At 50.7% G+C, this 24,840-nt stretch overlaps 1 protein-coding gene across 1 annotated transcript in view; it reads right to left on the reverse strand.

Annotated features, from left to right (window-relative positions):
• The window catches only part of ACAP1 (ArfGAP with coiled-coil, ankyrin repeat and PH domains 1), a 203,771-nt gene that overhangs the window by 28,202 nt on the left and 150,729 nt on the right, over window positions 1-24,840 (reverse strand). The window contains exon 15 of the mRNA XM_072150122.1: window positions 10,740-11,032. Coding sequence (XP_072006223.1) covers window positions 10,740-11,032 — 293 coding nt within the window. The remainder of the gene's footprint in view (window positions 1-10,739; window positions 11,033-24,840) is intronic.

Consider the following 24,840-nt stretch of genomic DNA (forward strand, 5'->3'; position numbering starts at 1 on the left):
GCCACGCCCCCCCGATTTCTATCGCGCGCATGCCGGCCCCGATGCGCCACAATCCGATCGCGTGCGCCAAAAACCCGGGGCAATTCATGTACAAGCGGCGCAAATCGGAAATATTCGGGTAACACGTCGGGAAAACGCGAATCGGGCCCTTAGTAAATGACCCCCAATATATATGGAGGGTAGATGGAGACACGAGGTGAGGACACAATCTATATGGAGGGGAGATGGAGACACGAGGTGAGGACAGAATCTATATGGATTGTAGATGGAGACACGAGGTGAGGACACAATCTATATGGAGGGTAGATGGAGACACGAGGAGAGGACACAATCTATATGGAGGGTAGATGGAGACACGAGGTGAGGACACAATCTATATGGATTGGAGATGGAGACACAAGGTGAGGACACAATCTATATGGAGGATAGATGGAGAAACAAGGTGAGGATACAATCTATATGGAGGGGAGATGGAGACACGAGGGGAGGACACAATCTATATGGAGGGTAGATAAAGACACGAGGGGAGGACACAATGTATATATAGGGGAGATGGAGACATGAGGTGAGGACACAATCTATATGGAGGGGAGATGGAGACACGAGGTGAGGACACAATCTATATGGAGGGTAGATGGAGACACGAGGTGAGGACACAATCTATATGGATTGGAGATGGAGACACAAGGTGAGGACACAATCTATATGGAGGATAGATGGAGAAACAAGGTGAGGATACAATCTATATGGAGGGGAGATGGAGACACGAGGGGAGGACACAATCTATATGGAGGGTAGATAAAGACACGAGGGGAGGACACAATGTATATATAGGGGAGATGGAGACATGAGGTGAGGACACAATCTATATGGAGGGGAGATGGAGACACGAGGTGAGGACACAATCTATATGGAGGGGAGATGGAGACACGAGGTGAGGACACAATCTATATGGAGGGTAGATGGAGACACGAGGACACAATCTATATCGAGGGGAGATGGAGACACGAGGACACAATCTATATCGAGGGGAGATGGAGACACGAGGTGAGGACACAATCTATATGGAGGGGAGATGGAGACACGAGGTGAGGACAGAATCTATATGGAGGGTAGATGGAGACCCGAGGTGAAGACACAATCTATATGGAGGGGAGATGGAGACACGAGGGGAGGACACAATCTATATGGAGGGTAGATGGAGACACGAGGTGAGGACACAATCTATATGGAGGGGAGATGGAGACACGAGGGGAGGACACAATCTATATGGAGATTAGATGGAGACACGAGGTGCGGACACAATCTATATGGAGGGTAGATGGAGACACGAGGTGAGGACACAATCTATATGGAGGGGAGATGAAGACACGAGGTGAGGACAGAATCTATATGGAGGGTAGATGGAGACCCGAGGTGAGGACACAATCTATATGGAGGGGAGATGGAGACACGAGGAGAGGACACAATATATATGGAGGGTAGATGGAGACACGAGGTGAGGACACAATCTATATGGAGGGGAGATGGAGACACGAGGTGAGGACAGAATCTATATGGATTGTAGATGGAGACACGAGGTGAGGACACAATCTATATGGAGGGGAGATGGAGACACGAGGTGAAGACACAATCTATATGGAGGGGAGATGGAGACACGAGGTGAGGTCACAATCTATATGGAGGGTAGATGGAGACACGAGGTGAGGATACAATCTATATGGAGGGGAGATGGAGACACGAGGGGAGGACACAATCTATATGGAGGGGAGATGGAGACACGAGGGGAGGACACAATCTATATGGAGGGGAGATGGAGACATGAGGTGAGGACACAATCTATATGGATGGTAGATGGAGACCCGAGGTGAGGACAGAAGAGCAGGGGTCCCAGGACAGAGGTGTAGATGGAAGAAGAGCAGGGGTCCCAGGACAGAGGTGTAGAGGGAGAAGAGCAGGGGTCCCAGGACAGAGGTGTAGAGGGAGAAGAGCAGGGGTCACGAGGTGAGATGGAGACACGAGGTGAGGGCACAATCTATATGGAGGGGAGATGGAGACACGAGGTGAGGACACAATCTATATGGAGGGGAGATGGAGACACAAGGTGAGGACACAATCTATATGGAGGGTAGATGGAGACACGAGGTGAGGACATAATCTATATGGAGGGTAGATGGAGACACGAGGTGAGGACACAATCTATATGGAGGGTAGATGGAGACACGAGGTGAGGACATAATCTATATGGAGGGTAGATGGAGACACGAGGTGAGGACACAATCTATATGGAGGGTAGATGGAGACACGAGGTGAGCACACAATCTATATGGAGGGGAGATGGAGACACGAGGTGAGGACACAATCTATATGGAGGGGAGATGGAGACACGAGGTGAGGACATGGGGTCCCAGGACAGAGGTGTAGAGGGAGAAGAGCTGGGGTCCCAGGACAGAGGTGTAGATGGAGAAGAGCAGGGGTCCCAGGACAGAGGTGTAGAGGGTGAAGAGCAGGGGTCCCAGGACAGAGGTGTAGAGGGGGAGGAGCAGGGGTCCTAGGACAGAGGTGTAGAGGGAGAAGAGCAGGGTTCCCAGGGCAGAGGTGTAGAGGGTGAGGAGCAGGGGTCCCAGGACAAAGGTGTAGAGGGAGAAGAGCAGGGGTCCCAGGACAGAGGTGTAGAGGGGGAAGAGCAGGGGTCCCAGGACAGAGGTGTAGAGGGTGAAGAGCAGGGGTCCAGGGTCAGAGGTGTAGAGAGGGAAGAGCAGGGGTCCCAGGACAGAGGTGTAGAGGGTGAAGAGCAGGGGTCCCAGGACAGAGGTGTAGAGGGTGAGGAGCAGGGGTCCCAGGACAGAGGTGTAGAGGGTGAGGAGCAGGGGTCCAGGGTCAGAGGTGTAGAGGGTGAGGAGCAGGGGTCCCAGGACAGAGGTGTAGAGGGAGAAGAGCAGGGGTCCCAGGACAGAGGTGTAGATGGAGAAGAGCAGGGGTCCCAGGACAGAGGTGTAGAGGGAGAAGAGCAGGGGTCCCAGGACAGAGGTGTAGAGGGAGAAGAGTAGGGGTCCCAGGACAGAGGTGTAGAGGGTGAGGAGCAGGGGTCCCAGGACAGAGGTGTAGAGGGGGAAGAGCAGGGGTCCCAGGACAGAGGTGTAGATGGAGAAGAGCAGGGGTCCCAGGACAGAGGTGTAGAGGGAGAAGAGCAGGGGTCCCAGGACAGAGGTGTAGATGGAGAAGAGCAGGGGTCCCAGGACAGAGGTGTAGAGGGAGAAGAGCAGGAGTCCCAGGACAGAGGTGTAGAGGGTGAAGAGCAGGGGTTCCAGGACAGAGGTGTAGAGGGTGAGGAGCAGGGGTCCCAGGACAGAGGTGTAGAGGGTGAGGAGCAGGGGTCCCAGGACAGAGGTGTAGATGGAGAAGAGCAGGGGTCCCAGGACAGAGGTGTAGATGGAGAAGAGCAGGGGTCCCAGGACAGAGGTGTAGAGGGTGAAGAGCAGGGGTCCCAGGACAGAGGTGTAGAGCGGGAGGAGCAGGGGTCCTAGGACAGAGGTGTAGAGGGAGAAGAGCAGGGGTCCCAGGACAGAGGTGTAGAGGGTGAAGAGCAGGGGTCCCAGGACAGAGGTGTAGAGGGGGAGGAGCAGGGGTCCTAGGACAGAGGTGTAGATGGAGAAGAGCAGGGGTCCCAGGCCAGAGGTGTAGAGGGAGAAGAGCAGGGTTCCCAGGGCAGAGGTGTAGATGGAGAAGAGCAGGGGTCCCAGGACAGAGGTGTAGATGGAGAAGAGCAGGGGTCCCAGGACAGAGGTGTAGAGTGAGAAGAGCAGGGGTCCCAGGACAGAGGTGTAGAGGGTGCAGAGCAGGGGTCCCAGGGCAGAGGTGTAGAGGGAGAAGAGCAGGGGTCCCAGGACAGAGGTGTAGAGGGAGAAGAGCAGGGGTCACAGGACAGAGGTGTAGAGGGTGAAGAGCAGGGGTCCTGGAGGAAATACCGGAGGACAAGAGAAAAACCCAAGAGACCTGGAGGAAATACTGGAGAACAGAGAAATACAGAGAGACCTGGAGGAAATACTGGAGGACAAGAGAAAGACCAAGAGGCCTGGAGGAAGTACTGGAGGACAACAGAAATACAGAGAGACCTTAAGGAAGTACTGGAGGACAAGAGAAAGACCAAGAGACCTGGAGGAAGTACTGGAGGACAATAGAAATACAGAGAGACCTGGAGGAAGTACTGGAGGACAAGAGAAAGACCAAGAGGCCTGGAGGAAGTACTGGAGGACAACAGAAATACAGAGAGACCTTAAGGAAGTACTGGAGGACAAGAGAAAGACCAAGAGACCTGGAGGAAGTACTGGAGGACAACAGAAATACAGAGAGACCTGGAGGAAGTACTGGAGGACAAAAGAAAGACCAAGAGACCTGGAGGAAGTACTGGAGGACAACAGAAATACAGAGAGACCTGGAGGAAGTACTGGAGGACAAGAGGAAGACCTAGAGACCTGGAGGAAATACTGGAGAACAAGAGAAATACAGAGAGACCTGGAGGAAATACTGGAGGACAAGAGAAATACAGAGAGACTTGGAGGAAATACTGGAGAACAAAGAAATACAGAGAGACCTGGAGGAAGTACTGGAGGACAAGAGAAAGACCAAGAGACCTGGAGGAAGTACTGGAGGACAAGAGAAAAACAGAAAGACCTGGAGGAAGTACTGGAGGACAACAGAAATACAGAGAGACCCGGAGGAAGTACTGGAGGACAAGAGAAAGACCAAGAGACCTGGAGGAAATACTGGAGGACAAGAGAAAAACAGAAAGACCTGGAGGAAATACTGGAGGACAAGAGAAATACAGAGAGAACTGGAGGAAGTACTGGAGGTCAAGAGAAAGACCTAGAGACCTGGAGGAAATACTGGAGAACAAGAGAAAGACCTACAGACCTGGAGGAAATACTGGAGGACAAGAGAAAGACCTAGAGACCTGGAGGAAGTACTGGAGGACAAGAGAAAGACCTAGAGACCTGGAGGAAATACTGGGGGACAACAGAAATACAGAGAGACCTGGAGGAAGTACTGGAGGACAAGAGAAAGACCAAGAGACCTGGAGGAAATACTGGAGGACAAGAGAAATACAGAGAGACCTGGATGAAGTACTGGAGGACAAGAGAAAAACAGAAAGACCTGGAGGAAATACTGGAGGACAAGAGAAATACAGAGAGACCTGGAGGAAGTACTGGAGGACAAGAGAAAGACCTAGAGACCTGGAGGAAATACTGGAGGACAACAGAAATACAGAGAGACCTGGAGGAAATACTGGAGGACAAGAGAAATACAGAGAGACCTGGAGGAAATACTGGAGAACAAGAGAAAGACCTACAGACCTGGAGGAAATACTGGAGAACAAGAGAAAGACCTAGAGACCTGGAGGAAATACTGGAGGACAAGAGAAAGACCAAGAGGCCTGGAGGAAATACTGGAGGACAAGAGAAAAACAGAAAGACCTGGAGGAAATACTGGAGGACAAGAGAAATACAGAGAGACATGGAGGAAGTACTGGAGGACAAGAGAAAGACCTAGAGACCTGGAGGAAATACTGGAGGACAACAGAAATACAGAGAGACCTGGAGGAAATACTGGAGGACAAGAGAAATACAGAGAGACCTGGAGGAAATACTGGAGAACAAGAGAAAGACCTACAGACCTGGAGGAAATACTGGAGAACAAGAGAAAGACCTAGAGACCTGGAGGAAATACTGGAGGACAAGAGAAAGACCTAGAGACCTGGAGGAAATACTGGAGGACAACAGAAATACAGAGAGACCTGGAGGAAGTACTGGAGGACAAAGAAATACAGAGAGACCTGGAGAAAGTACTGGAGGACAAGTGAAAGACCAATAGGCCTGGAGGAAATACTGGAGGACAAGAGAAAGACCTAGAGACCTGGAGGAAATACTGGAGGACAAAGAAATACAGAGAGACCTGGAGGAAATACTGGAGGACAAGAGAAATACAGAGAGTCCTGGAGGAAGTACTGGAGGACAAGAGAAAGACCTAGAGACCTGGAAGAAATACTGGAGGACAATAGAAATACAGAGACACCTGGAGGAAGTACGGGAGGACAAGAGGAAGACCTAGAGACCTGGAGGAAATACTGGAGGACAAGAGAAAGACCAAGAGACCTGGAGGAAATACTGGAGGACAAGAGAAATACAGAGAGACCTGGAGGAAATACTGGAGGACAAGAGAAAGACCAAGAGGCCTGGAGGAAGTACTGGAGGACAAGAGAAATACAGAGAGACCTGGAGGAAACACTGGAGGACAAGAGAAAGACCAAGAGACCTGGAGGAAATACTGGAGGACAAGAGAAAGACCTAGAGACCTGGAGGAAATACTGGAGGACAAGAGAAATACAGAGAGACCTGGAGGAAATACTGGAGGACAAGAGAAATACAGAGAGACCTGGAGGAAGTACTGGAGGACAAGAGAAAGACCAAGAGACCTGGAGGAAGTACTGGAGGACAAGAGAAAAACAGAAAGACCTGGAGGAAGTACTGGAGGACAACAGAAATACAGAGAGGCCTGGAGGAAGTACTGGAGGACAAGAGAAAGACCTAGAGACCTGGAGGAAATACTGGAGGACAAGAGAAAGACATAGAGACCTGGAGGAAATACTGGAGGACAAGAGAAAGACCAAGAGGCCTGGAGGAAGTACTGGAGGACAAGAGAAATACAGAGAGACCTGGAGGAAATACTGGAGGACAAGAGAAATACTGAGAGACCTGGAGGAAATACTGGAGAACAAGAGAAAGTCCTAGAGACCTGGAGGAAATACTGAAGGACAAGAGAAATACAGAGAGACCTGGAGGAAATACTGGAGGACAAAGAAATACAGAGAGACCTGGAGGAAATACTGGAGGACAATAGAAATACAGAGAGACCTGGAGGAAATACTGGAGGACAAGAGAAAGACCAAGAGACCTGGAGGAAGTACTGGAGGACAACAGAAATACAGAGAGACCTGGAGGAAATACTGGAGAACAAGAGAAAGACCTAGAGACCTGGAGGATATACTGGAGGACAAGAGAAAGACCAAGAGACCTGGAGTAAGTACTGGAGGACAACAGAAATACAGAGAGACCTGGAGGAAATACTGGAGGACAAGTGAAAGACCAATAGGCCTGGAGGAAGTACTGGAGGACAAGAGAAATACAGAGAGACCTGGAGGAAATACTGGAAGACAAGAGAAAGACCAAGATACCTGGAGGAAGTACTGGAGGACACGAGAAAGACCAAGAGACCTGGAGGAAATACTGGAGAACAAGAGAAAGACCTAGATACCTGGAGGAAATACAGGAGGACAAGAGAAATACAGAGAGACCTGGAGGAAATACTGGAGGACAACAGAAATACAGAGAGACCTGGAGGAAATACTGGAGGACAAGAGAAATACAGAGAGACCTGGAGGAAATACTGGAGAACAAGAGAAAGACCTAGAGACCTGGAGGAAGTACTGGAGGACAAGTGAAAGACCAATAGGCCTGGAGGAAGTACTGGAGGACAAGAGAAATACAGAGAGACCTGGAGGAAATACTGGAGGACAAGAGAAAGACCAAGAGACCTAGAGGAAATACTGGAGGACAAGAGAAAAACAGAAAGACCTGGAGGAAGTACTGGAGGACAAGAGAAATACAGAGAGACCTGGAGGAAGTACTGGAGGACAAGAGAAAGACCTAGAGACCTGGAGGAAATACTGGAGAACAAGAGAAAGACCTAGAGACCTGGAGGAAGTACTGGAGGACAACAGAAATACAGAGAGACCTGGAGGAAATACTGGAGAACAAGAGAAAGACCTAGAGACCTGGAGGAAATACAGGAGGACAAGAGAAATACAGAGAGACCTGGAGGAAATACTGGAGGACAACAGAAATACAGAGAGACCACTAGGAGGAAATACTGGAGGACAAGAGAAAGACCAAGAGACCTGGAGGAAATACTGGAGGACAAGATAAAGACCTAGAGACCTGGAGGAAGTACTGGAGGACAAGAGAAAGACCTAGAGACCTGGAGGAAATACTGGAGGACAACAGAAATACAGAGAGGCCTGGAGGAAGTACTGGAGGACAAGAGAAAGACCAATAGACCTGGAGGAAATACTGGAGGACAAGAGAAAAACAGAAAGACCTGGAGGAAATACTGGAGGACAAGAGAAATACAGAGAGAACTGGAGGAAGTACTGGAGGACAAGAGAAAGACCTAGAGACCTGGAGGAAATACTGGAGAACAAGAGAAAGACCTAGAGACCTGGAGGAAGTACTGGAGGACAAGAGAAAGACCTAGAGACCTGGAGGAAATACTGGAGGACAACAGAAATACAGAGAGACCTGGAGGAAGTACTGGAGGACAAGAGAAAGACCTACAGACCTGGAGGAAATACTGGAGGACAAGAGAAAGACCAAGAGGCCTGGAGGAAATACTGGAGGACAAGAGAAAAACAGAAAGACCTGGAGGAAATACTGGAGGACAAGAGAAATACAGAGAGACCTGGAGGAAGTACTGGAGGACAAGAGAAAGACCTAGAGACCTGGAGGAAATACTGGAGGACACCAGAAATACAGAGAGACCTAGAGGAAATACTGGAGGACAAGAGAAATACAGAGAGACCTGGAGGAAATACTGGAGAACAAGAGAAAGACCTACAGACCTGGAGGAAATACTGGAGAACAAGAGAAAGACCTAGAGACCTGGAGGAAATACTGGAGGACAAGAGAAAGACCTAGAGACCTGGAGGAAATACTGGAGGACAACGGAAATACAGAGAGACCTGGAGGAAGTACTGGAGGGCAAGAGAAAGTCCTAGAGACCTGGAGGAAGTACTGGAGGACAACAGAAATACAGAGAGACCTGGAGGAAGTACGGGAGGACAAGAGGAAGACCTAGAGATCTGGAGGAAATACTGGAGGACAAGAGAAAGACCAAGAGACCTGGAGGAAATACTGGAGGACAAGAGAAATACAGAGAGACCTGGAGGAAACACTGGAGGACAAGAGAAAGACCAAGAGACCTGGAGGAAGTACTGGAGGACAAGAGAAAAACAGAAAGACCTGGAGGAAGTACTGGAGGACAAGAGAAATACAGAGAGACCTGGAGGAAGTACTGGAGGACAAGAGAAAGACCTAGAGACCTGGAGGAAATACTGGAGAACAAGAGAAAGACCAAGAGACCTGGAGGAAATACTGGAGGACAAGAGAAAGACCAAGAGACGTGGAGGAAATACTGGAGGACAAGAGAAAGACCTAAAGACCTGGAGGAAGTACTGGAGGACAAGAGAAATACAGAGAGACCCGGAGGAAGTACTGGAGGACAAGAGAAAGACCTAGAGACCTGGAGGAAGTACTGGAGGACAAGATAAATACAGAGAGACCTGGAGGAAGTACTGGAGAACAAGAGAAAGTCCTAGAGACCTGGAGGAAATACTGGAGAACAAGAGAAAGACCAAGAGACCTGGAGGAAATACTGGAGGACAAGAGAAAGACCAAGAGACCTGGAGGAAACACTGGAGGACAAGAGAAAGACCAAGAGACGTGGAGGAAATACTGGAGGACAAGAGAAAGACCTAAAGACCTGGAGGAAGTACTGGAGGACAAGAGAAATACAGAGAGACCTGGAGGAAATACTGGAGGACAAGAGAAATACAGAGAGACCTGGAGGAAATACTGGAGAACAAGAGAAAGACCTAGAGACCTTGAGGAAGTACTGGAGGACAACAGAAATACAGAGAGACCTGGAGGAAATACTGGAGAACAAGAGAAAGACCTAGAGACCTGGAGGAAATACTGGAGGACAAGAGAAATACAGAGAGACCTGGAGGAAGTACTGGAGGACAAGAGAAATACAGAGAGACCTGGAGGAAGTACTGGAGGACAAGAGAAAGACCAAGAGACCTGGAGGAAATACTGGAGGACAAGAGAAAGACCAAGAAATGTGAAGAAAATATTGGGGGATCACGAAGTTATATTGGAGGACAACAATAAGACAGACTGGAGGAAATACTGGTGGACATGGAAAAGATGCCTAGAAGAGAGCAGAGAATAGAAATATGGAAATACCAGGATGAGACAGGGAATGAGAGAAAAACAGAGGGGGAATTCATTAAGACTGGTGTTTTACAAGTCCAGAGCCCTAAGATGCTCCGGCACAAACTCTGCCAGTTCAGACCTAATCCCGGCTCTGATCTGGTAGAGGTATTTTTCTATAGTCGGCGCCAGACTACAGCAAATATCGGGGGCTCCAAGTGGTTTGCTGGTCGGAGAAGCCAGGAAACTGGCAAGGAGATTTATGAACTGTACGCCCACATTCAGATGACTAACATGGATTCTGCAGTAATGACAAGTAAATATCTCACGGTGAATTACGAACATCTTTGCCTAAGGCCAAGTTCACACAGAAGTATTCTGCTCAGTATTTCACATCATTTATAGAGCAGCAGTATTTCCCTTGTGTTGTACAATCAATAAGGGGGTCACATACATTACATTAAGACAAGAACAAATGCAAGTACAAACACAAACTACAAAGATCAGGAGACAAGCGGAAGGAGGACTACACATACCTCCAAATATGTAAGTCAAGACCAGGCCTAGGGCCACAATAACGAAGGGGTGGAGGTCTTTCTAAAATACTTCTGCACCGGATCCAAAAGCTGATCCAAAATACTGACTAGTGTAAAATTCACCAGAACCAATTGTCTATCTCTGGACCAGACTTACCTATGGGTGGAGGAGGAGCTGATCCTGGTTTAGGTCTTATTAGCGGTTTGGGCTTCAGTCTGGTGATGGGTCTATTGTCTTCCTTCTTAATGCCGATCTCCATCTGGCTGTTGATTGGCCACTTCTTGACTCCACTGGTTGACTTGTTCTCCAATGTTCTAGTTTCTGGGGTGCTAAGGGGTCGACCTGGCAGTTTTCCAGGGGCAGTGTTGGTGCGGAGCAAGGTCTGAGGAAGCTTGGTGATGAATTTCTTCTCCACATACTTGGCTCGGATCCAGACCTCCTTCTCACTGCTAACTCAAGGGAATATCCAGTGTTAGAAGAGCAACCGGTGGAGGCAACATTCAACTCAAGAACATCTGCGATGAGGCTAATTTTTCAATTTCTCATTTTCGAAATTCAAAATCATCACGTTTTCAGGCAGATGATTTACCACCTGAATAAGTCCCTGAATAACATTTCCCATCGTCTACTTCACATTTTCATCATTTGTGAAATGTCTGGAGAATTTATTCTGATTTCGTGGCTACAATCAAATATCGGTTTTCCGTATTTTCAGAATTCACTATTTTGGGGATAATTTCTGTTTTTGAATGAAATTTTACATATTTAACATCAAAACCCCCCCCTATGTAACCAACCCATTGTCACATCTGCCCCCCTCACACCATCAGACACAGCTTTTAGGAAGATTGTTAACCCCTTGAGATCTTCATAGTAATTGAATCAAAATGGAGGTGACATTAAGAATGTGCAAATTGTGTCGGTTATACCTTCATTTAGCCCTAAAATTTACACATTTCCTAAAGATAAAAAGAGAAAACCCACCATACAATTTGTTCTGCAGAGACCCCCCACATATGGCTGTTACTTCTCCCGAGTGCAGAGACCCCCCACATGTGGCCGTTACTTCTCCCGAGTACAGAGACCCCCCACATGTGGCCGTTACTTCTCCCGAGTACAGAGACCCCCACATGTGGCCGTTACTTCTCCCGAGTGCAGAGACCCCCCACATGTGGCCGTTACTTCTCCCGAGTACAGAGACCCCCCACACGTGGCCGTTACTTCTCCCGAGTACAGAGACCCCCCCACATGTGGCCGTTACTTCTCCTGAGTGCAGAGACCCCCCCCCCCACATGTGGCCGTTACTTCTCCCGAGTGCAGAGACCCCTGACCACATGTGGCCGTTACTTCTCCCGGGTACAGAGACCCCCCCCCCACATGTGGCCGTTACTTCTCCCAAGGACAGAGACCCCCCCACATGTGGCCGTTACTTCTCCCGAGTACAGAGACCCCCCCACATGTGGCCGTTACTTCTCCCGGGTACAGAGACCCCCCCACATGTGGCCGTTACTTCTCCCGAGGACAGAGGCGGTGGGTAGCTGAGCAGAGCGGGTAACTAAACACCAGTAATGGATTATCTGCCGCCCCTGCACAGGAGGGAGGACACCGCACGGGGCAGAGACCACCGGGTATCAGCCACAGCTGTAACCTCTGACCTTCGGTCCCTGGAGAGTGAGGCTTATTCTAGGAGACCTCCCGGAAAAGTCACCATGAGAACTGAATTATGGGCCAAACCCTTGTGAAAGAGACGGCCTGTGGATGCTACCACTCGTATCTCCCATGGTAATCTATATGATATCAGGAGGAGGGAAAGTGTGTTGGGTGGAAGCCCAGAGGAGAACACCACCGGATCCAGGTCACTGGACCGACCCATTCCAGTTACCCAAAACTTAGCTGAACATTAATGAGGATCGGCCAAATGTACGACTCATTGATCATGATATCTGCGCAATGATTGTCCTGCAGGTAAGTTACTGGCCGCAGCACAAACCGCTGGATGTAACATTATTGGATAAGATCAAGGACATTCAATCCATGGAAAACCACTTTCCCACGGCCACTTTCCAGGGCAAAGCAGATAAATGTCCCCCAGTGTGAGCTCCCTGGGACTGGTACGACGCCCCCTGATATGAGCCTGCTCCGTGTTAGTTCTTTTATTTCTTTGTTCATATTGTTATCATTTCTCCTTTGTCACATGTTCCCACTATTTGGGGGAAGTTCTCCTACGAGGAGCTCCTTCCTGCAGCTCCCGATCTCTGATGGGCATTTATGCATGTGTCCTACTATCTCTTCAGCCCCATGTGAGGTCCCATGTATTGTCATATCTGAATGTGGATCCTTTGTTTTGTATTATAAAAATGTTTTCAATAAAAATACAAGTAAAAAAAAAAAAAATAAGAGTCCACCCTAAATACCCATGACCAGAGGATCCTACCAGGGGAGGTGCCAGAATACTCAATGACACCACGAACTCATGGCTAAGGCAATCAGAATAGGTCCCAGAGCGTCCACTGGATCCACCCTTGGTACCCATCAACAGAGTAACCTATAAGAGGAGGTCTCAGAGCGTCCACTGGATCCACCCTTGGTACCCCCCCCAGAGTAACCTATAAGAGGAGGTCCCAGAGTGTCCGCTTAATCCACCCTTGGTACCCACCCCCAGAGTAACCTATAAGAGGAGGTCCCAGAGCGTCCACTGGATCCACCCTTTCTACCCATGCCCAGAGTAACCTATAAGAAAAGGTCCCAGAGCGTCTACTGGATCCACCCTTGGTACCCACCCCCAGAGTAACCTATAAGAGGAGGTCGCAGAGCGTCCATTGGATCCGCCCTTTCTACCCATGCCCAGAGTAACCTATAAGAGGAGGTCCCAGAGCGTCCACTGGATTCAGCCTTGGTACCCATCCCCAGAGTAACCTATAAGAGGAGGTCCCAGGGCATCCACTGGATCCTCCCTTTCTACCCATGCCCAGAGTATCCTATAAGAGGAGGTCCCAGAGCGTCCACTGGATTCACCCTTGGTACCCATCCCCAGAGTAACCTATAAGAGGAGGTCCCAGAGCGTCCACTGGATCCTCCCTTTCTACCCATGCCCAGAGTAACCTATAAGAGGAGGTCCCAGAGTGTCCACTGGATCTTCCCTTTCTACCCATGCCCAGAGTAACCTATAAGAGGAGGTCCCAGAGCATCCACTGGATTCACCTTTGGTACCCATCCCCAGAGTAACCTATAAGAGGAGGTCCCAGAGCGTCCACTGGATTCACCCTTGGTACCCATCCCAAGAGTAATATATAAGAGGAGGTCCCAGGGCGTCCATTGGATCCACCCTTGGTACCCATCACCAGAGTAACCTATAAGAAGAGGTCCCAGAGCGTCCACTGGATCCACCCTTGGTACCCACCCCCAGAGTAACCTATAAGAGGAGGTCCCAGAGCATCTGCTTAATCCACCCTTGGTACCCACCCACAGAGTAACCTATAAGAGGAGGTCCCAGAGCGTCCACTGGATCCACCCTTGGTACCCACACCCAGAGTAACCTATAAGAGGAGGTCCCAGAGCATCCACTTAATCCACCCTTGGTACCCATGCCCAGAGTAAACTATAAGAGGAGGTCCCAGAGCGTCCACTGGATCCACCCTTGGTACCCATCCCCAGAGTAATCTATAAGAGGAGGTCCCAGAGCGTCCATTGGATCCGCCCTTTCTACCCATGCCCAAAGTAACCTAAAAGAGGACGTCCCAGAGCGTCCACTGGATCCTCCCTTTCTACCCATGCCCAGAGTAACCTATCAGAGGAGGTCCCAGAGTGTCCACTGGATTCACCCTTGGTACCCATCCACAGATTAACCTATAAGAGGAGGTCCCAGAGCGTCCACTGGATCCTCCCTTTCTACCCATGCCCAGAGTACCCTATAAGAGGAGGTCCCAGAGCGTCCACTTGATTCATCCTTGGTACCCATCCCCAGAGTAACCTATAAGAGGAGGTCCCAGAGCGTCCACTGGATCCACCCTTTCTACCCATGCCCAGAGTAACCTATAAGAGGAGGTCCCAGAGCATCCACTGGATCCACCCTTGGTACCCATCCCCAGAGTAATCTATGAGAGGAGGTCCCAGAGCGTCCAATGGATCCGCCCTTTCTACCCATGCCCAGAGTAACCTATAAGAGGAGGTCCCAGAGCGTCCACTGGATCTGCCGTTTCTACCCATGCCCAGAGTAACCTATAAGAGGGGGTCACAGAGCGTCCACTGGATTCACCCTTTTTACTCATGTCCAGAGTAACCTATAAGAGGAGGTCCCAGAGCGTCCATTGGATCCACCCTCTCTACGCATGCCTAGAGTAACCTATAAGAGGAGGTCCCAGAGCGTCCACTGGATCCACCCTTTCTACCCATGCCCAGAGTAACCTATAAGAGGAGGTCCCAGAGCGTCCACTGGATCTGCCGTTTCTACCCATGCCCAGAGTAACCTATAAGAGGGGGTCACAGAGCGTCCACTGGATTCACCCTTTTTACTCATGTCCAGAGTAACCTATAAGAGGAGGTCCCAGAGCGTCCATTGGATCCACCCTCTCTACGCATGCCTAGAGTAACCTATAAGAGGAGGTCCCAGAGCGTCCACTGGATCCACCCTTTCTACCGATGACCAGAGCAACCTATCAGAGGAGGTCCCAGAGTGTCAACTGAATCTACCTTTGTAGCCATCCCCAGAATAACCTATAAAAGAGGAGGTCCCAGAGCGTCCACTGGATCCACCCTTGGTACCCATCCCCAGAGTAACCTATAAGAGGAAGTTCCAGAGTGTCCACTGGATCCACCCTTTGTACCCATGCCCAAAGTAACCTATAAGAGGAGGTCCCAGAGCATCCACAGGATCCACCCTTTGTACCCATGCCCAGAGTAACCTAAAATAGGAGGTCCCAGAGCGTCCACTGGATTCACCCTTGGTACCCATCCCCAGAGTAACCTAAAAGAGGAGGTCCCAGAGTGTCCACTGAATCCAGCCTTTGTACCCATCACCAGAGTAACCTAAAAGAAGAGGTCCCAGAGCATCCACCGGATCCACTCTTTGTACCCATCACCAGAGTGACCTATAAGAGGAGGTCCAAGAGCGTCCACTGGATCCACCCTTTGTACCCATGCCCAGAGTAACCTAAAATAGGTGGTCCCAGAGCGTCCACTGGATCCACCCTTGGTACCCATCACCAAAGGAACCTACCATGGGAGGTGCCAGGGGGTCCACCGGATCCACCCTTGGTACTCATGCCCAGAGGAACCTTTAAGAGGAGGTCCCAGAGCGTCCACTTAATCCACCCTTGGCACCCATCCCCATAGTAACCTATAAGAGGAGGTCCTAGAGTGTCAACTGGATCCACCCTTGGTACCAACCCCAGAGTAACCTATAAGAGGAGGTCCCAAAGCATCCATTGGATCCACCCTTGGTACCCATCCCCAGAGTAACCTATAAGAGGAGGTCCCAGAGCGTCCACTGGATCCGCCCTTTCTACCCATGCCCGGAGTAACCTATAAGAGGAGGTCCCAGAGCGTCCACTGGATTCCCCCTTGGTACCCATCACCAGAGTAACCTATAAGAGGAGGTCCCAGTGCATCCACTGGATCCGCCCTTTCTACCCATGCCCAGAGTCACCTATAAGAGGAGGTCCCAGAGAGCCCACTGGATTCACCCTTGGTACCCATCCCCAGAGTAATCAATAAGAGGAGGTCCGAGAGCGTCCAATGGATCCGCCCTTTCTACCCATGCCCAGAGTAACCTATAAGAGGAGGTCCCAGAGCGTCCACTGAATTCACCCTTGGTACCCATGCCCAAAGTAACCTATCAGAGGAGGTCCCAGAGTGTCCACTGGATTCACCCTTGGTACCCATCCACAGATTAACCTATAAGAGGAGGTCCCAGAGCGTCCACTGGATCCTCCCTTTCTACCCATGCCCAGAGTACCCTATAAGAGGAGGTCCCAGAGCGTCCACTTGATTCACCCTTGGTACCCATCCCCAGAGTAACCTATAAGAGGAGGTCCCAGAGCGTCCACTGGATCCACCCTTTCTACCCATGCCCAGAGTAACCTATAAGAGGAGGTCCCAGAGCATCCACTGGATCCACCCTTTGTACCCATCCCCAGAGTAATCTATAAGAGGAGGTCCCAGAGCGTCCACTGGATCATCCCTTTCTACCCATGCCCAGAGTAACCTATAAGAGGAGGTCCCAGAGCGTCCACTGGATCTGCCGTTTCTACCCATGCCCAGAGTAACCTATAAGAGGGGGTCACAGAGCGTCCACTGGATTCACCCTTTTTACTCATGTCCAGAGTAACCTATAAGAGGAGGTCCCAGAGCGTCCATTGGATCCACCCTCTCTACGCATGCCTAGAGTAACCTATAAGAGGAGGTCCCAGAGCGTCCACTGGATCCACCCTTTCTACCGATGACCAGAGCAACCTATCAGAGGAGGTCCCAGAGTGTCAACTGAATCTACCATTTGTAGCCATCCCCAGAATAACCTATAAAAGAGGAGGTCCCAGAGCGTCCACTGGATCCACCCTTGGTACCCATCCCCAGAGTAACCTATAAGAGGAAGTTCCAGAGTGTCCACTGGATCCACCCTTTGCACCCATGCCCAAAGTAACCTATAAGAGGAGGTCCCAGAGCATCCACAGGATCCACCCTTTGTACCCATGCCCAGAGTAACCTAAAATAGGAGGTCCCAGAGCGTCCACTGGATTCACCCTTGGTACCCATCCCCAGAGTAACCTAAAAGAGGAGGTCCCAGAGTGTCCACTGAATCCAGCCTTTGTACCCATCACCAGAGTAACCTAAAAGAAGAGGTCCCAGAGCATCCACGGATCCACTCTTTGTACCCATCACCAGAGTGACCTATAAGAGGAGGTCCAAGAGCGTCCACTGGATCCACCCTTTGTACCCATGCCCAGAGTAACCTAAAATAGGTGGTCCCAGAGCGTCCACTGGATCCACCCTTGGTACCCATCACCAAAGGAACCTACCATGGGAGGTGCCAGGGGGTCCACCGGATCCACCCTTGGTACTCATGCCCAGAGGAACCTTTAAGAGGAGGTCCCAGAGCGTCCACTTAATCCACCCTTGGCACCCATCCCCATAGTAACCTATAAGAGGAGGTCCTAGAGTGTCCACTGGATCCACCCTTGGTACCATCCCCCAGAGTAACCTATAAGAGGAGGTCCCAAAGCATCCATTGGATCCACCCTTGGTACCCATCCCCAGAGTAACCTATAAGAGGAGGTCCCAGAGCGTCCACTAGATCCGCCCTTTCTACCCATGCCCGGAGTAACCTATAAGAGGAGGTCCCAGAGCGTCCACTGGATTCCCCCTTGGTACCCATCACCAGAGTAACCTATAAGAGGAGGTCCCAGTGCATCCACTGGATCCGCCCTTTCTACCCATGCCCAAAGTCACCTATAAGAGGAGGTCCCAGAACGCCCACTGGATTCAACCTTGGTACCCATCCCCAGAGTAACCAATAAGAGGAGGTCCCAGAGCGTCCAATGGATCCACCCTTGGTACCCATGCCCAGAGTAACCTATAAGAGGAGGTCCCAGAGCGTCCACTTGATCTGCCGTTTCTACCCATGCCCAGAGTAACCTATAAGAGGGGGTCACAGAGCGTCCACTGGATTCACCCTTTTTACTCATGCCCAGAGTAACCTATAAGAGGAGGTCCCAGAGCGTCCATTGGATCCACCCTCTCTATGCATGCCTAGAGTAACCTATAAGAGGAGGTCCCAGAGCGTCCACTGGATCCACCCTTTCTACTGATGACCAGAGCAACCTATCAGAGGAGGTCCCAGAGTGTCAACTGAATCTACCATTTGTAGCCATCCCCAAAATAACCTATAAGAGGAGGTCCCAGAGCGTCCACTGGATTCACCCTTGGTACCCATACCCAGAGTAACCTATAAGAGGAAGTTCCAGAGTGTCCACTGGATCCACCCTTTGTACCCATTCCCAAAGTAACCTATAAGAGGAGGTCCCAGAGCATCCAAAGGATCCACCCTTTGTACCCATGCCCAGAGTAACCTAAAATAGGAGGTCCCAGAGCGTCCACTTAATCCACCCTTGGTACCCATCCCCATAGTAACCTATAAGAGGACGTCCTAGAGTGTCAACTGGATCCACCCTTGGTACCAAACCCCAAAGTAACCTATAAGAGGAGGTCCCAAAGCATCCATTGGATCCACTCTTGGTACCCATCCCCAGAGTAACCTATAAGAGGAGGTCCCAGAGCGTCCACTGGATCCGCCCTTTCTACCCATGCCCGGAGTAACCTATAAGAGGAGGTCCCAGAGCGTCCACTGGATTCCCCCCCTTGGTATCCATCACCTGAGTAACCTATAAGAGAAAGTCCCAGTGCATCCACTGGATCCGCCCTTTCTACCCATGCCCAGAGTCACCTATAAGAGGAGGTCCCAGAGCGTCCACTGGATCCACCCTTGGTACCCATCCCCAGAGTAACCTATAAGAGGAGGTCCCAGAGCGTCCAATGGATCCGCCCTTTCTACCCATGCCCAGAGAAACCTATAACAGGGGGTCACAGAGCGTCCACTGGATTCACCCTTGTTACCCATCCCCAGAGTAACCTATAAGAGGAGGTCCCAGAGTGTCCACTGGATCTGCCGTTTCTACCCATGCCCAGAGTAACCTATAAGAGGAGGTCCCAGAGCGTCCACTGGATCTGCCGTTTCTACCCATGCCCAGAGTAACCTATAAGAGGGGGTCACAGAGTGTCCACTGGATTCACCCTTTTTACTCATGCCCAGAGTAACCTATAAGAGGAGGTCCCAGAGCGTCCACTGGATCCACCCTCTCTACGCATGCCTAGAGTAACCTATAAGAGGAGGTCCCAGAGCGTCCACTGGATCCACCCTCTCTACGCATGCCTAGAGTAACCTATCAGAGGAGGTCCCAGAGTGTCAACTGAATCTACCATTTGTAGCCATCCCCAGAATAACCTATAAGAGGAGGTCCCAGAGCGTCCACTGGATCCACCCTTGGTACCCATCCCCAGAGTAACCTATAAGAGGAAGTTCCAGAGTGTCCACTGGATCCACCCTTTGTACCCATGCCCAAAGTAACCTATAAGAGGAGGTCCCAAAGCATCCATTGGATCCACTCTTGGTACCCATCCCCAGAGTAACCTATAAGAGGAGGTCCCAGAGCGTCCACTGGATCTGCCCTTTCTACCCATGCCCGGAGTAACCTATAAGAGGAGGTCCCAGAGCGTCCGCTGGATTCCCCCTTGGTATCCATCACCAGAGTAACCTATAAGAGAAAGTCCCAGTGCATCCACTGGATCCGCCCTTTCTACCCATTCCCAGAGTCACCTATAAGAGAAGGTCCCAGAGCGTCCACTGGATTCACCCTTGGTACCCATCCCCAGAGTAACCAATAAGAGGAGGTCCCAGAGCGTCCACTGGATTCACCCTTGGTACCCATCCCCAGAGTAACCTATAAGAGGAGGTCCCAGAGCATCCACTTAATCCACCCTTGGTACCCATGCCCAGAGTAACCTATAAGAGGAGGTCCCAGAGCGTCCACTGGATCCACCCTTGGTACCCATCCCCAGAGTAACCAATAACAGGAGGTCCCAGAGCGTCCAATGGATCCGCCCTTTCTACCCATGCCCAGAGTAACCTATAAGAGGAGGTCCCAGAGCGTCCACTGGATCATCCCTTTCTAACCATGCCCAGAGTAACCTATAAGAGGAGGTCCCAGAGCGTCCACTGGATCTGCCGTTTCTACCCATGCCCAGAGTAACCTATAAGAGGAAGTCACAGAGTGTCCACTGGATTCACCCTTTTTACTTATGCCCAGAGTAACCTATAAGAGGAGGTCCCAGAGCGTCCACTGGATCCACCCTTTTTACTGATGACCAGAGCAACCTATCAGAGGAGGTCCCAGAGTGTCAACTGAATCTACCATTTGTAGCCATCCCCAGAATAACCTATAAGAGGAGGTCCCAGAGCGTCCACTGGATCCACCCTTAGTACCCATCCCCAGAGTAACCTATAAGAGGAAGTTCCAGAGTGTCCACTGGATCCACCCTTTGTACCCATGCCCAAAGTAACCTATAAGAGGAGGTCCCAGAGCATCCACAGGATCCACCCTTTGTACCCATGCCCAGAGTAACCTAAAATAGGAGGTCCCAGAGCGTCCACTGGATTCACCCTTGGTACCCATCCCCAGAGTAACCTAAAAGAGGAGTGTAACGTCGGTGCCTGAATGTTCCTCTATCCGCAGTTGGCGGAATACATGGTGTATTTGTGTGTGAACTGTGGCTTAATTCTTGTGTTTGGATTAACTGAGCCACACCCTGCTCCTTGCATTTCTGTCCTGCCCAGCAAGGCTTACTAGCCTGATGGACAGTTCCTCCAGTGTGCTACTGGAGGCGTGTCCGGGATCGGCTTTAAATACCTGCCCATTCCCATCATACCTTGCTGGTTATTTTGAGTCTGACCTGTGTATATCCCTCCTGTACCTGTATCCATCAGGCTTGCTGGTTAATTTTAGTCTTGTCCTATCTGTGTAGCGAGCTCAGTTTTACCTGTCTCTGTTTATCCTGCCTTGTACCTGTATCTGTACCTGACCTGTGTATATCTGCTTGACCTGACCTGTATATTACCCGTTTGATCTTGACCTGACCTGTGTATATCCCGTCTGTACCTGTATCCATCAGGCTTGCTGGTTTATTTTTAGTCTTGTCCTATCTGTGTATTGAGCTCAGTTTTACCTGTCTCTGTTTATCCTGCCTTGTACCTGTATCTGTACCTGACCTGTGTATATCTGCTTGACCTGACCTGTATATTACCCGTTTGATCTTGACCTGACCTGTGTATATCCTATCTGTATCTGGCTCTGACCTGTGATTATCTGCCTGAAGTCCTGTATTCTGTGCACCAGTGTGATCACTGGTCTATTCCTGTATTCCGGTTTCCTGTTCTGTCCTGTGTCTGTATTCTGTGCACCAGTGTGATCACTGGTCTATTCCTGTATTCCGGTTTCCTGTTCAGTCCTGCGTTTGTATTCTGTGTACCAGTATGTACACTGGTCTATACCTGTATTTCCGTTACCTGTCCGCTCCACCATCCAGCAGCTGCCAGACGAAGTAAGTGTCCCCTGTCCTGTTGTAGGGTCACTCAGGGACCGTCAGTTAGGTTCCTGATAGTGGGTTCGCCCTTATCAGGGCGGTTTATCTGCTTTAGGCAGGGCCTTAGCCCGCAGGGACGTCGCAGGGTGAGTTCGCCATCACTTACGTAGTCTGACAGCTAGCGCCAAGCCTGGTTGTGGTTGCGCGTTTGCTGGACGGGTGCTGACAAGGAGGTCCCAGAGTGTCCACTGAATCCAGCATTTGTACCCATGCCTAGAGTAACCTAAAAGAGGAGGTCCCAGAGCATCCACCGGATCCACCCTTTGTACCCATCACCAGAGTGACCTATAAGAGGAGGTCCAAGAGTGTCCACTGAATCCACCCTTTGTACGATGCCCAGAGTAACCTAAAATAGGTGGTCCAAGAGCGTCCACTGGATCCACCCTTGGTACCCATCACCAAAGGAACCTACCATGGGAGGTGCCAGGGGGTCCACCGGATCCACCCTTGGTACTCATGCCCAGAGGAACCTTTAGAAGGAGGTCCCAAAGCGTCCTCTTAATACACCCTTGGTACCCATCCCCATAGTAACCTATAAGAGGAGGTCCTAGAGTGTCCACTGGATTCACCCTTGGTACCAACCCCCAGAGTAACCTATAAGAGGAGGTCCCAAAGCATCCATTGGATCCACCCTTGGTACCCATCCCCAGAGTAACCTATAAGAGGAGGTCCCAGAGCGTCCACTGGATCCGCCCTTTCTACCCATGCCCGGAGTAACCTATAAGAGGAGGTCCCAGAGCGTCCACTGGATTCCCCCTTGGTACCCATCACCAGAGTAACCTATAAGAGGAGGTCTCAGTGCATCCACTGGATCCGCCCTTTCTACCCATGCCCAGAGTCACCTATAAGAGGAGGTCCCAGAACGTCCACTGGATTCACCCTTCTTACCCATCCCCAGAGTAACCAATAAGAGGAGGTCCCAGAGCGTCCACTGGATCCGCCCTTTCTACCCATGCCCAGAGTAACCTATAAGAGGAGGTCCCAGAGCGTCCACTGGATTCACCCTTGGTACCCATCCCCAGAGTAACCTATAAGAGGAGGTCCCAGAGCGTCCACTGGATCCTCCCTTTCTACCCATGCCCAGAGTAACCTATAAGAGGAGGTCCCAGAGCGTCCACTGGATCTGTCGTTTCTACCCATGCCCAGAGTAACCTATAACAGGGGGTCACAGAGCGTCCACTGGATTCACCCTTTTTACTCATGCCCAGAGTAACCTATAAGAGGAGGTCCCAGAGCATCCATTGGATCCACCCTCTTTACGCATGCCTAGAGTAACCTATAAGAGGAGGTCCCAGAGCGTCCACTGGATCCACCCTTTCTACTGATGACCAGAGCAACCTATCAGAGGAGGTCCCAGAGTGTCAACTGAATCTACCATTTGTAGCCATCCACATAATAACCTATAAGAGGAGGTCCCAGAGCGTCCACTGAATCCACCCTTGGTACCCATCCCCAGAGTAACCTATAAGAGGAAGTTCCAGAGTGTCCACTGGATCCACCCTTTGTACCCATGCCCAAAGTAACCTATAAGAGGAGGTCCCAGAGCATCCACAGGATCCACCCTTTGTACCCATGCCCAGAGTAACCTAAAATAGGAGGTCCCAGAGCGTCCACTGGATTCACCCTTGGTACCCATCCCCAGAGTAACCTAAAAGAGTAGGTCCCAGAGTGTCCACTGAATCAATCCTTTGTACCCATGCCCAGAGTAACCTATAAGAGGAGGTCCCAGAGCATCCACCGAATCCACCCTTTGTACCCATCACCAGAGTAACCTAATATAGGAGGTCCCAGAGCATCCACTGGATCCACCCTTGGTACCCATCACCAAAGGAACCTACCATGGGAGGTGCCAGGGGGTCCACCGGATCCTCCCTTGGTACTCATGCCAAGAGGAACCTTTAAGAGGAGGTCCCAGAGCGTCCACTTAATCCACCCTTGGTACCCATCCCCATAATAACCTATAAGAGTAGGTCCTAGAGTGTCCACTGGATCCACCCTTGGTACCAACCCCCAGAGTAACCTATAAGAGGAGGTCCCAAAGCATCCATTGGATCCACCCTTGGTAGCAATCCCCAGAGTAATCTATAAGAGGAGGTCCCAGAGTGTCCACTGGATCCTCCCTTTCTACCCATGCCCAGAGTAACCTATAAGAGGAGGTCCCAGAGCGTCCACTGGAAGCACCCTTTCTACCCATGCCCAGAGTAACCTATAAGAGGAGGTCCCAGAGCGTCCACTGGATCCTCCCTTTCTACCCATGCCCAGAGTAACCTATAAGAGGAGGTCCCAGAGCGTCCACTGGATCCACCCTTTCTACTGATGACCAGAGCAACCTATCAGAGGAGGTCCCAGAGTGTCAACTGAATCCACCCTTGGAACCCATCCCCAGAGTAACCTAAAAGAGGAGGTCCCAGAGTGTCCACTGAATCCACCCTTTGTACCCATGCCCAGTGTAACCTAAAAGAGGAGGTCCCAGAGCATCCACCGTATCCACCCTTGGTACCCATCACCAGAGTGACCTATAAGAGGAGGTCCAAGAGCGTCCACTGGATCCACCCTTTGTACCAATGCCCAGAGTAACCTAAAATAGGTGGTCCCAGAGCGTCCACTGGATTCACCCTTGGTACCCATAATAACCTATAAGAGGAGGTCCTAGAGTGTCCACTGGATCCACCCTTGGTACCAACCCCCAGAGTAACCTATAAGAGGAGGTCCCAAAGCATCCATTGGATCCACCCTTGGTAGCAATCGCCAGAGTAACCTATAAGAGGAGGTCCCAGAGCGTCCACTGGATCCTCCCTTTCTACCCATGCCCAGAGTTACCTATAAGAGGAGGTCCCAGAGCGTCCACTGGATCCACCCTTGGTAGAAATCCCCAGAGTAACCTATAAGAGGAGGTCCCAGAGCATCCACTTAATCCACCCTTGGTACCCATGCCCAGAGTAACCTATAAGAGGAGGTCCCAGAGCGTCCACTGGATCCACCCTTGGTACCCATCCCCAGAGTAACCTATAAGAGGACGTCCCAGAGCGTCCATTGGATCCACCCTTTCTACCCATGCCCAAAGTAA

The sequence above is a fragment of the Engystomops pustulosus genome, chromosome 4 (assembly GCF_040894005.1).
Source record: "Engystomops pustulosus chromosome 4, aEngPut4.maternal, whole genome shotgun sequence".
NCBI lineage: Eukaryota > Metazoa > Chordata > Amphibia > Anura > Leptodactylidae > Engystomops > Engystomops pustulosus.